The following is a 12,686-nucleotide window of genomic DNA, read 5'->3' on the forward strand; positions in this document are numbered from 1 at the left end:
CACCGGGTGACCCCCATCCAGTCGCGAGGTTTTTTTTTTTTTTTTGTTTTTTGCGGCAAAAAAAATGGAAATCTCAAATTTTTCTGCACACAACAAAACAACAGACGAAAAAGCACGACGCGAAAGATCCATAACATCATCACCACATCACCAAACCAGGCAACGTGTGTGTCATTCCTACTACTACGAACTTGTGCATCACCCAGAAAAAAAAAATATAAAATAAAATAGGATAACAAGAAATGTCCACCGCCCCATTGGAAATTCCAGAGCCCCTGGACTCCCATGAGGTGGAGCTTTTATTACAACGTTACAATGCTCTTTATAACCATGACACTATCAACGCAAAGAAAAGGAAAGACGGCGAAGAAACACCCAAAATGTTAAGTCCTGCTGTCGTGAAAGAACTCAACGCCATTGAGAAAGTATTACATAAGCTTAGTACCGACCACTCCTGTTGTTTGGACCAATGGCGGAAAGTGAAAGATTTATCATCTACAAATGTCGCATCTTATGATTTGGATCTACTCAAGAAACAAATTATTGGGTTCAACTTACTTTCTCGTGATTTGGATTTGCCAAATGAATTGCAATTTGACTTTGGTCGCAGCAGTGTTTATGGCGACGACATTTCCTTAGGCTCTTCGCCATCATCATTGTCTGACATTGAAGATGCTGGTAAACTTGAACCAATTGAAATCGAAGCTTCTAATTTTGAAGAGCGCTATTATAATTTCATTCCAAAGGACTCTATAGCCCTAATCAAAGATGATTTTTACCACGACGTGGTTGGTAACAAATATGCCGAGACAAGAATTTCTAACAAGATCTCTGACCGAGTAACAGAACTTGAATCACTACCATCTACCATCGCCAATATCAACACCAAAAAACTTGTGGAAAATTTCAATAAACCATCATCTCAAAGATATGACAACAGTATTGACCAACTCAAAGTAAATTCGCTTGTCGAGCTTAAATCTCTCAAGCTTCTTGCCAAACAAAAGCAATTACGTCAAGCTCTTCTTGCTGGGGCTACTCAGAAATTCCATCATGAAGATCTTAAAGATACAAGCTCTATCATCCAAGCGAAACGTCAACTGAATGTGCGCCTTAAAGTTGTGGCTCCTCAAACTTCACGATTGGCAGAACAATTAGAAGAAGCCCAGAAACGTGAACAACGTAATGCTTTGTACGCCAAACGTCGCCTAGTACTAAATAAGAAAGTTGGCGCGATCAATGAATTATTGTACAACCAGAATGAAGTGCGCACCAATCGCTCACAATTTTTCTTTAAAGCGGTTTCTAATTTCCATCAACAATCAGAAAAGGAAGCCGCCAAACGCCAGGAACGTACTGCTAAGGAAAGATTGCAAGCTCTTAAAGCTAACGATGAAGAAGCCTATCTTAAGTTGCTTGATCAAACCAAAGATACTCGTATTACCCATCTTTTGCGACAAACAAATTCTTTCTTGCAGTCTTTGGCCGACGCGGTTAAAGTTCAACAAGCCGAATCTAAACAATTGAAGAGTAAATCCGGTGATCAATTGGAAAATGAAGAAGGTGATGATGAAGAAGTCGATAATGTAGATTATTATGGAATTGTCCATAGAGTCAAGGAAAACATTTCCAAGCAACCATCGATTCTTGTTGGGGGTACTCTTAAAGAATATCAATTGAAGGGTCTCGAGTGGATGGTTTCTCTTTACAATAATCACTTGAATGGTATTTTAGCCGATGAAATGGGTCTTGGTAAAACTATTCAATCCATTTCTTTGGTTACCCATTTAATCGAAGTGAAAAAGGAAAGAGCGCCATTTCTCATCATTGTGCCATTGTCAACTATTACTAATTGGACGCTTGAATGTGAAAGATGGGCTCCAACTGTTAAAAAAATTGTTTACAAAGGTACTCCTAACCAACGTAAATTGTTGGCCCATGATGTTCGCCGTGGAGATTTCCAGATTCTATTGACTACCTATGAATATATTATCAAGGATAAATCTTTACTTTCCAAAATTAGATGGGCCCATATGATCATTGATGAAGGTCATAGAATGAAAAACTCTCAGTCCAAGTTATCTTTTACTTTGACCACTTATTACCATACAAAGAACCGTTTGATTTTAACCGGTACTCCATTACAAAACAATTTACCTGAATTGTGGGCATTGTTGAATTTCGTGTTGCCAAAGATTTTCAATTCGCAAAAGACTTTTGATGAATGGTTCAACACTCCGTTTGCCAATAGTGGATCGAGTGAGAAATTGGAATTAAGTGAAGAAGAAAATTTGTTGGTTATTAGAAGATTGCATAAAGTTCTTCGTCCATTCTTGTTGCGTCGTTTGAAAAAAGATGTTGAAAAAGACTTGCCAGATAAAGTCGAAAAAGTGGTCAAGTGTAAGTTTTCTGGGTTACAATATGCCTTATATCAACAAATGCTCCGTCATAATGCGTTGTTTCTTGGGTCATCGATCAACAATGGAACAACTAAAGGTGGTGTCAAAGGGTTGAACAATAAAATTATGCAGCTTCGTAAAATTTGCAACCATCCTTATGTGTTTGAAGAAGTTGAAGATCTTATTAATCCATCGCGTTTATCTAATGACTTTTTGTGGCGTGTTTCCGGGAAATTTGAACTTCTTGACAGAGTGCTTCCAAAATTCAAGGCTACCAATCACAGAGTTTTAATTTTTTTCCAAATGACTTCGGTGATGGATATTATGGAAGATTATTTAAGGTACAGAGGAATGCAATATCTTCGTTTAGATGGTAGTACCAAAGCCGACGAACGTCAAGATATGTTAAAGGCTTTTAACGCTCCAAACTCGCCATATTTTGCGTTTTTGCTTTCCACAAGAGCTGGTGGTTTAGGTCTTAATTTGCAAACTGCTGATACCGTTATCATCTTTGATAGTGATTGGAACCCTCATCAAGATTTACAAGCCCAAGATAGAGCCCATCGTATTGGTCAAAAGAATGAAGTTCGTATTTTACGTCTTATTACCAATGATTCGGTCGAAGAAGTGATTTTGGAAAGGGCCCATGAGAAATTGAACATTGATGGTAAAGTTATTCAGGCCGGTAAGTTTGATAATAAGTCGAGTGCTGAAGAACAAGAAGCTTTCCTTAGAAGATTGCTTGAGGCCGAAGAGATGAGAAAGAAGGTGGAAACCGAAGAAGACGATGGTAACTTGGATGACGACGAACTCAATGAGATTTTGGCTCGGTCTGATGATGAAAAAGTTTTGTTCAAAAAGCTCGATAAGGAAAGACAGAAAGAGGATAGCGACGTGTCTAGATTGATGACGATAGAGGAACTACCAGACGTTTTCAGTGAAGAGAATGTCGAAAAGCATTTAAACAAGAATAACATTGAAGAAGAAGAATTGGGAAAGCATAGAGAACGTAAGAGAGTGATGTATGATGATGGTCTTACTGAAGAACAATGGTTGGAAGCCATTGATGACGATGAAATGACAGTGGAAGATGCTATCCATAAAAACCAGACGAAACTCGCGAAAAGAAATGGTGAATTACCAAATTCAAAGAAGAGATCAAGAACTTCTGGTGACTTCGTGGTAGGCGATGATGAAGAGGTTGATGAGGAGGCGGGCTCGAGCCATGAAAATTTGAAAGTTGAAGAAATGGATGAAAATTTCTCTGATGATGATCTATCAGATGGTGAGCCAAAGAAAAAGAAGAAGAAGAAGAAGTCCACTAAGATTAGCAATGGTGTGGCTTCCAAACCTAATGGGAAATCATCAATGTTGCTAGACCCAGAATCGTTAGAAAAATGCCAAAGACTACTTAGTGAAGTATCGGCATTGACTGATGACAATAATGCTCTTCTTTGCGAGTTATTTTTGAAGTTGCCATCGAAAAAGCTTTACCCTGATTATTATCAAATTATCGAGAAGCCGATTAGTATATCTGAGATTTCAAAAAACTTGAAACAAAACAAGTATGCTTCATATTATGATTTGATCAATGACTTCAAGTTGATGATACAGAATGCAAAAACCTACAATGAACCGGAAAGTTTTGTATATGAAAACGCTGCGAAGATTGACGAGTTTATTGACAAGTTTGAGTAATTGGTGCTGGGCTTTCACTTTTTTTTTTTTCTTTTCTTTTATTTTATTTTGCCATTTTGGCTTTCTTTACTGTTATTTTTTGTCTAATTTTTTTTTTTTTTTTTTTTTTTAAAAAATTTCGACGACTGTCTGGTATTTTCTCTTGTTTTTTGTTTTTATTTTTTTATGTAATAAACCTCTTCAATTTTTGTATACTAATAATAATAACTTACGGAAAACAATATTGTATATGATGCTGATGATGATGATGGCCGGATTGTCACAATTTGCTTATGGTTAGCTTCACGCTGATTTGCTCACCAAAAAAAGAGAGACACAGTCACGTGCGAGAATCAAGAAATGACAAAAAAAAAAAATAACTGATACTTTTACTAATCCTTGGGGGATTTATTCAACACCAATTTGATAGAACTAAACAATAATCGAAGATGTTTTCTAGACAGTTGTTGAACTCAAGCAGGTTGGTGAGTACTTTTTGTTAATTATCTTTTTTATTTTTTGTTTCAGTTTGTAGACAGATTTTCTAACCAAAAAGTATAGATTAACCGTTCTGTTTCCACTCAAGCCATTAGATGTTCATTCAGATCATTTTCTATGATTAGAAATGGTGGATTGACTAATAACAAGTTGGCTTCTGAAGTACAAAACCGCTCTCCATTGTACTTGAACCACGGTATTTCCACCAGAAGATTCTTGTCTACGGAGATGCAACAATCGATTGGGGAAGCCGTCAAATCAGCCCCAGTGGTGCTTTTCATGAAAGGTACTCCAGAAGCCCCAGCGTGTGGGTTTTCTCGTGCCACTATCCAATTGCTCGGGTCGATTGGGGTGAATCCAGATAAATTTGCCGCGTACAATGTCCTTGAAGACAATGAACTTAGACAAGGGATCAAAGAATTCAGCGACTGGCCAACGATCCCACAACTTTACGTGAATGGTGAGTTTGTCGGGGGTTGTGATATCGTCACTAGCATGGCCCAAAGTGGGGAATTGTTGGAAATGTTGGAAAAAGATGGGTTGTTAGTTTACGAAGAAGAAGAAGCCGACATCGAGACCCCAACTTCTAGTGATGTTAAGCCTGCCAAGAGATGAGTAATCTCATTGTGTTATCTCGTTGCATTTTTCGTGAAGGAATTAATTCTCTTTTTATATTTTTTCTTTTCTTCTGTACTTTCTACTTGGCTCAAAAAGAAGTGTGTATATATATATGGTGCCAGATTTAGAGGATTTGAAATATACTTGATGATATTTTTTTATTTATTTCATGAAGAAAGTGTAGTGTAATAATGTTGTAACTATCCAAAAAAAAAAACAGTATATATATACATATATGAAGAGAATGCTATGATCTGTGGTAATACATGGATGACATTGAGTGTGAATTGTATTAGATTTAATTGGTGTAATTTCTGATACGAGGGTTTGCAACATTTAAGATCAATAAACTATATAAGTACTATACAACCCAACTGCCTAATCAGGATATGCTTCATTGTCATTTGAGCATATCCCGACACTAACAAACCCCAAGGATATACGTTAATGTTGATCTACAATTTGTCCAATTCTACTGAAACCTGAAATCATACCTAATTTAATAAATATATCGAATTATCAATGTTGATTTACTTTTGAGGACCTTAAACCAAGAAATATTAATATGTATATATATATATATATATATCAATCAGCAATTGAAAGAGATACGTGATAATAATAAAGAACTAGTTCTCCATTATTCATTGGGGGTTCATGGTGTGGTATCTCACGCGGAGATAACCAACCAACCTGGTTGGTGTCTAGGTCCTGTGCCCATATATTATCGTAAAACGACGTAAAATTAATGAGCTATTGTACTAAACCATGTAAAACAACCCAAGATTAGGGATATTACACGATTTAATGGGTCCCAATCCCTCGTCGCGCTAGTGCTTCCTAAATCATGGACATGGAGCCTGAAACAGGCAGGAAGGTTTCAGAGCCCGGCGTATGCAGGATAGCTGGATACCACCCACACTTTTACACCCACACGCAAATATATGTCACAGCATATATATATATATCAGAGGTGAATGACATAAAACAATTTAACTCAATATACTTTCAATTTGCAAGTGCCTTTTTCTTCCCCCCCTCACATTCTTGTGCTTTTTCTATATTCTAGCCCATTCATTGGCAGCATTAGTTGATAAAGTTCGGTGTGCATGCATAATATATAACTCATAGAAAAAAGCATCAACGATTATCATCAAGAAGAATAACGATAAAAATGGTCCTTCCCTGGAAATTTCTTTTGACCACTTCTGCCGTCATCTCCACTGCATTTGGTGCCACAGGTTTCGCCAGCGATTGTAATCCAATAGAATCGACAAATTGTGGTTCCGATGTTGCTTTAGGTACCAGTGCCAAATTGGATTTCAAGAGCGAGTCCCCACTTTTCAGCGTCAAAGGAGGATCCTCCAGAATCAATTACACCTCAGAAGGATTGAAAGAATGGTTTGAAGATCACGGCGACTCTCCATCCATCGGCTCTAATTTCTATATCATGTACGGTAAAGTGGAAATCAGTTGTAAGATCGCCCCAGGTCAAGGGATGATCACCGATTTCTTTTTACAATCAGATGATTTGGATGAAATCGATTTCGAATGGCTTGGTGCCGAAGAAACCCAAATTCAAACCAATTATTTCGGTAAAGGGAATCTTACTTATACCGGGGCAAGTAGAAGTACTATCTACGAAACCAAAAAAAACTTGACTTCCGAATATCACACTTATACCATCGAATGGACTGAAACTAAACTTACTTGGTCTTTTGATGGTAAGGTCATTGCTACTGTGGTTGCTGCTGACGTTTCTAATGACGGAGCTCATGACTACCCTGCTTCTCCAATGAAGGTTTTCCTTGGGTTATGGGCCGGTGGTGACTCTACTAGTTCTGGTACTGTTAGCTGGGCCGGTGGTTCTACTGTCATGTCTGGGGTTCCATACATTTATAATGTCGAATATCTTTCCGTGGTCGATTATTCAACTGGTAGTAGTTACAGTTATTCTACTGATAAAAAGGCCACCATTAGCTCTAACGGAGGTAAAATCAACGGCAATAAGGATGGTTCATTGCCTTCTGAATATACCACACCTGCTCTTAACGGTGCTACTTCTACTTCATCTACCAAAACCTCCAGTACATCTACCAAGACTTCTAGTACCACCTCCAATACTTCTACCAAATCTACTGGCTCTACTTCCAGTACTTCCACCAAGACTTCTAGTACCACCTCTAATACTTCTACCAAATCTACTAGCTCTACTTCCAGTACTTCTACTAAAGCTTCTAGTACTAATTCCAGTACTTCCACTAAGGCTTCTAGTACAACTTCCAGCAGCTCAAATAAGTCTTCTAGTACTGCTTCCAGCAGCTCAAATAAGTCTTCTAGCACTGCTTCCAACAAGTCTTCTAGCACTAGTACTTCCAAATCAGAATCAAGCACTACTAAGTCTTCAAGCTCCTCTTCATCAACCACCACCAAGGCCGCTTCAACTTCTACTGATTTCGTGCATTGGAATAGTACCACTGTCATCACCACCACTCATTGTTCAAACAACGTTTGTTCTAAAGTCACTACCACCGCACCAGTGTTACATACCCTGACCGATATCGTGAGAGTTAACGAGACCGTCATCGCTACTACCACTCATTGCTCTAACAACGTGTGTTCTAAAGTCACCACCACTTCACCAGTTGCGTCTACCCTGACTGACATCGTGAGAGTCAACGAGACCGTTGTTGTTACTACCACCCATTGTTCAAATAATGCTTGTTCCAAAGTATTATCTACTTCAATCGGTACCTCTACTAGTACTTCCACTAAAGCTGTGACCACTGAATCTACTGATGTTAAAAGTTCTACCGTCGTGGTCCATGTTAGTGGTAGTACTAAAATCACTTCAACTAAATCTTATGCTGCTGCCACAGTTACCGTTTCTGGATCTTCTGCAACCCTTGATGCCACCGATAAGACCTCCTCATTATCCAGCACAACCTCTTCTACAGAGGCCACGACAACTAAAGCTTCCACTGAAGCCACGACAACTAAAGCTTCCACTGAAGCCACGACAACTAAAGCTTCCACCGAAGCCACGACAAGTAAAACTTCCACAACTACTGCTAAAACCACCGGTAAGACAATCTCTGGCTCTCCAACAGTTGTCCATGGCAAGACTTCTGCAGTTTCTTATGTTGTTAGCTCCTCCGATGATACCAGCACCACCATTTCCACTCTCTACTACTCTTTTACTCATTCGGATTACGTTACAGTTCATCTTAGTTCCACAAAGACCTCTTCCACCAAAGAAAAAAGTGCGACACTTGATGCTGCTCATTCCACATCTTCAATTCATTCAGTATACACTTCATCTACTACTACTGCCAATTCAACAATAATATCTATTAACAGTGCTCGGACATTGTACATCAGAGAGACTAATGTCTTGATGCTTGGAGTCGTTGGTTTAGTGTTCGTTTTGTCAGTTATTATTATTTAGATTCATTTCATTTCGCTATGTTTTTTTTTTACTCTCTCTCTCTTTTATTCAGTTCTTGTTACTATCACTTATATAGACTATTTTTATTAATAGATTGTTCTCCTTGTTATTATTATTGTTGGCGTACGCACTGGGCTCCGCATAGCAAATTCCGTCACTTAGCGGTGGGTGCAGATTTGATGATCTTTGGCTTTGCGTACTTTGAAGGTGTCGGGTCGGGTCGAGTCGAGTCGACGAGAGATGCTGATAATTACTGTGCCTAGAAGAACCTGGTGGGCATATAACAAAAGCAATTAATACTATTTCCAACAGCTGGCAACATGAAGATGTTCCCAATGAAGTAGGGGTCTAGGTAATATTTTAGAAATCTGGGTTTTGGGTGACGGGAGAATGTTGAAGTAAGGCTAAGCATTATGCTTCGGCAATTTAGTACGGGACCATTTCATAATGGAAATGGCACGGTTTATAATACATAGTGGTAACTTCAGGATGGTGCCTCTGGGGAATATTAATGACTTACTATCCCCAGTTCTGAATTGTATTTTTTTTCTTTTATTATTATTATTATTATTATTATTTCTTCTTCAGTGCGGATAGATATCATCGTTACAAGAAACTTGATTCAATAGAAGGTCACTTATAGTATTTGATAAATAGAGAATTAGAAAGAGAAACAACAACAACAATAAAAACAAAAAAAAATATAAAAACATCTTTGCATTAGTGATATAAAACATATGATGATGAAGTTGAACAATATTTGGAGGACTTTGTATCTTTTTGCGGTGGCTGCTCAAGCTTCATCTAATACAACAACTTCAGCTCTTACATATGGAAACGCGGTTGAGCCGGTCTCTACTTCTACTTTCTCGTCTTCTTCGAGCTCATCATCGAAACTTATCGATGGAATTCAAATGAAGGCAATCGCCCATACTTATACAGCTGTACCAACAGGAACTGTCACCCAAACTTTGGGAACTTCTTCCACAAGCCATGTTGAATCATCATCATCAGGTACTGTCTTTGTTGTCACCGAAACTCTTGAAGGTACCATTACTTCATACACAACTACCTGTCCATTGAGTGGTCTCAAGACCTCATCAACTCTGGTCTCTTCATCGACAACCAGACCATCCACTACTACCACAGCATCATCTTCTATTAGTGTTACAGTAATCACAGACACAATCTCTGGAGTGGTGACCTCTTATACAACTACCTGCCCCTTGAGTGGCCATACCACATCAACTACCTCAGCTGGTGTCACGGTGGTTACAGATACCATTTCTGGGGTGGTTACTTCTTATACCACTACTTGCCCATTAAGCGGTCGTACATCATCTTTATCGAGCACAATCAGTCCTATCACCACCTCTTCTTTGGTCTCCACAACTGGCAGTAGTAGCATGCTAATTTTGACTTCAACAGCTTACATTAGCGAGTATTCAACAGATTATGTTACTATCACCAGCTGTGTCAACAACGCTTGCTCGACCTTGACTTCGAAATCGACAATTACTCATGTTAGAACATCTTATACTACGTACTGTCCACTTAGTGATAGTTCCAAATTTAGTTCAAGTTTGGAAGCTCATGGATCCACCATGTGGAACCATACCACCTCTGCTACTACTACTCTGGCATATACCACTGGTACAGTTTCTCAAACCTCCACCAGTTCAGTAAACGCACATGCCAGTACCAGTGCTCCAACATCTTCAGCAGGGATTGATTCAACGACCACAGCAACAACCACTACTACTTCAGTGATCAAGAAATCCTCAGCAGCAGCAATTACTACCTCAGTGAATAACGAATCACCAGTGTCCAACGGAGGAGACGTTTCAGTGTTTACCAGTAACGGAGAGGTTTATATTATCAGCTATACCACCTCTTTGATCCAGGGGACCAATTATATCCAAACCACCAAGACTTTGAGTAATACTGATAATGTTCCTACTTATTTGCCACCAACCGTTGCGTCCAGTGTCACCACCACCAGTTCTGCTACTTATTCTAGCAGTTATAGTCACTCAAGCACTTTGGATGCCACCGCATCATTTGCAGTCTTCAACTCTAGTTCTTCTTCTAATGCAACCATCCAATACTTTGGTGGTGGTTCACAGATTTCCATGAGATATGAGATCTTGGGACTTGTTTTCATTGGGATTGCTTTCTTCAGCATGTAATCCGATCCATTTTTTTCTTTTCTTTTTTGATTTTCATTTTGTCACTATTTTTCTATTTTTGTATTAATTTACTATTTTTGTATTAATTTACTATTTTTAAATCTTGTTTTACTGTTTTTTTGTTTCGTCCTTGCATTTGTTGTGCCTTGAATAGTTTGTTCAATATATTGATTTTCTTGCATTGTATCTGTTAGTGAAGTTTCAAGTCTAATCTCAAGGTATCAGAAGTTGTTTGGTCTGATACGCATCATTGGTATATCTCAAATAGGCATTGGTGATCATCGTGGTACTAGTGGTTATATTAAATCCACCACATAGGATGGGTTTCAGCCCATGCACGCACCACCCGACAGTCCCCTTGCCAATTTTTTCAACATGCTGAAACACCAGTGTCCTATTTGAAACATGTAACACTTCACAATATATAAGCCACCTCAAAGCATTATTATATTATTCTAAGCAATTAATCTGTTACAATCATTATTATCATTATTAACAATCACTACTGATTTTCTTATCATCCACACATAATCATGGTTAAATACAACACTCTTTTATGCTCGCTACTTCTCCTTCCATTCACCGCATTGGCCGGGGACTTTGCTAGTGATTGCGATCCATTACAAGAAACTTGTCCAGATGATGTTGCTTTGGGAGGCAGCATTGAATTGGACTTCACCACTGAAACTCCATATTTCAGCCCACTTGCCGAGGGTTCCAGAATCAAGTACACCGATAATGGTTTAGTCGAATGGTTCGAAAACCACGGTGACGCCCCATCGCTTAGATCAAACTTCTACATTTATTACGGGAAGGTCGAAGTGGTTTGCAAAACCGCTAGTGGTGTTGGGCTTATTTCCAATGTGTTTTTACAAAGTGACGACGGTGATGAAATCGACTTTGAATGGATCAGTACTTATAACACCCAAGTCACCACCAACTATTTCGGTAAAGGGATAACCGGGAACTACGACAGAGGTACTGTTCAAAAAGTTGGTGCTGCTTTGGATGAAGCATACCACACCTACACTATTGATTGGCAAAAGGACAAGACTGTGTGGTCCGTCGATGGTCAAGTCATCAGAACCTTGTCGATCTCTGAAATTTCCAACACCGGTGACTACCAATATCCAAATTCTCCAATGCGTGTGTTCCTTGGTCTTTGGGCTGCTGGTGACTCTTCTAGTGCTGGCACTGTTGAATGGGCTGGTGGTGCCACCTCTCTTGAAGGTGCCCCATTCATTTTCAATATCAAATCCCTCATTGTTTCCGATTATTCTACCGGCACTGCTTACGCCTACGGTGACAAGACCGGTAACAACATTGTTGTCAAAGGTGATTCAAAAGGGGTTGCTACTACATATTCCAGTAATTCCACCATTCCTGGTGTTTCTACCAACTTCACCATCTCCTCTGCTGCTAAACCATCGGCGACATCCGCTCCAGCTTACCAAATTCAAAACTTGAAGACCACTACTGCTAGTATTAGCCTTTCATCTTCCGCTGGCTCGGTAGACACTTCTGCATTGATCGCTGCAGTTACTGGTAGTTCTACTGCCGCCACTTTTGATGCTGCTGCCGCTGCCGCTGCTGGTACTGCTAATCCTACTGTGGAAGTTGCTTCTTCATACAGTGCTTCTATTGCCAGTGAATACATTCCTAACCTCAACTATGGTGCTGGTAACTCTGTGAGATACCTCTCCACCCTTCAAAAGATGGCTATCGGGGCTGTTTTGGTGACCTCTTCATTTCTTATCCTTTGAATGACCTTAGATGTTCTAATTATTTGTTAGCGCCTTATATTTTTTTTCTTTTCTTTCATTGTTTCACTTCTTCTTATTAATATTTCATAATTAA

At 39.1% G+C, this 12,686-nt stretch overlaps 5 protein-coding genes across 5 annotated transcripts; all 5 read left to right on the forward strand. All coding sequences in view use genetic code 12, as the record gives it.

Annotated features, from left to right (window-relative positions):
* Positions 1-242: 242 nt before the first annotated feature.
* Positions 243-4,097, forward strand: STH1 (RSC chromatin remodeling complex ATPase subunit STH1; the record flags this gene model as incomplete). The annotated part of the gene is made up of 1 exon (XM_064999258.1): positions 243-4,097. The coding sequence occupies one exon, from the start codon at positions 243-245 to the stop codon at positions 4,095-4,097; it is 3,855 nt and encodes a 1,284-aa protein (XP_064855330.1).
* Positions 4,098-4,525: 428 nt separating this feature from the next.
* GRX5 (monothiol glutaredoxin GRX5) lies at positions 4,526-5,189 on the forward strand (the record flags this gene model as incomplete). Its single annotated transcript, XM_064999259.1, has 2 exons — positions 4,526-4,561; positions 4,638-5,189. The coding sequence occupies 2 exons, from the start codon at positions 4,526-4,528 to the stop codon at positions 5,187-5,189; spliced, it is 588 nt and encodes a 195-aa protein (XP_064855331.1).
* Positions 5,190-6,366: 1,177 nt separating this feature from the next.
* Positions 6,367-8,640, forward strand: DASC09_056750 (uncharacterized protein; the record flags this gene model as incomplete). The annotated part of the gene is made up of 1 exon (XM_064999260.1): positions 6,367-8,640. One exon carries the CDS (start codon positions 6,367-6,369, stop codon positions 8,638-8,640), a length of 2,274 nt encoding a protein of 757 aa, XP_064855332.1.
* Positions 8,641-9,377: 737 nt separating this feature from the next.
* On the forward strand, positions 9,378-10,829 carry DASC09_056760 (uncharacterized protein; the record flags this gene model as incomplete). The annotated part of the gene is made up of 1 exon (XM_064999261.1): positions 9,378-10,829. The coding sequence occupies one exon, from the start codon at positions 9,378-9,380 to the stop codon at positions 10,827-10,829; it is 1,452 nt and encodes a 483-aa protein (XP_064855333.1).
* Positions 10,830-11,362: 533 nt separating this feature from the next.
* On the forward strand, positions 11,363-12,592 carry DASC09_056770 (uncharacterized protein; the record flags this gene model as incomplete). Its single annotated transcript, XM_064999262.1, has 1 exon — positions 11,363-12,592. One exon carries the CDS (start codon positions 11,363-11,365, stop codon positions 12,590-12,592), a length of 1,230 nt encoding a protein of 409 aa, XP_064855334.1.
* Between the last annotated feature and the right edge of the window lie 94 nt (positions 12,593-12,686).

This window comes from Saccharomycopsis crataegensis (genome assembly GCF_037102585.1).
Source record: "Saccharomycopsis crataegensis DNA, jcf7180000000097, whole genome shotgun sequence".
Taxonomy (NCBI): domain Eukaryota; kingdom Fungi; phylum Ascomycota; class Saccharomycetes; order Ascoideales; family Saccharomycopsidaceae; genus Saccharomycopsis; species Saccharomycopsis crataegensis.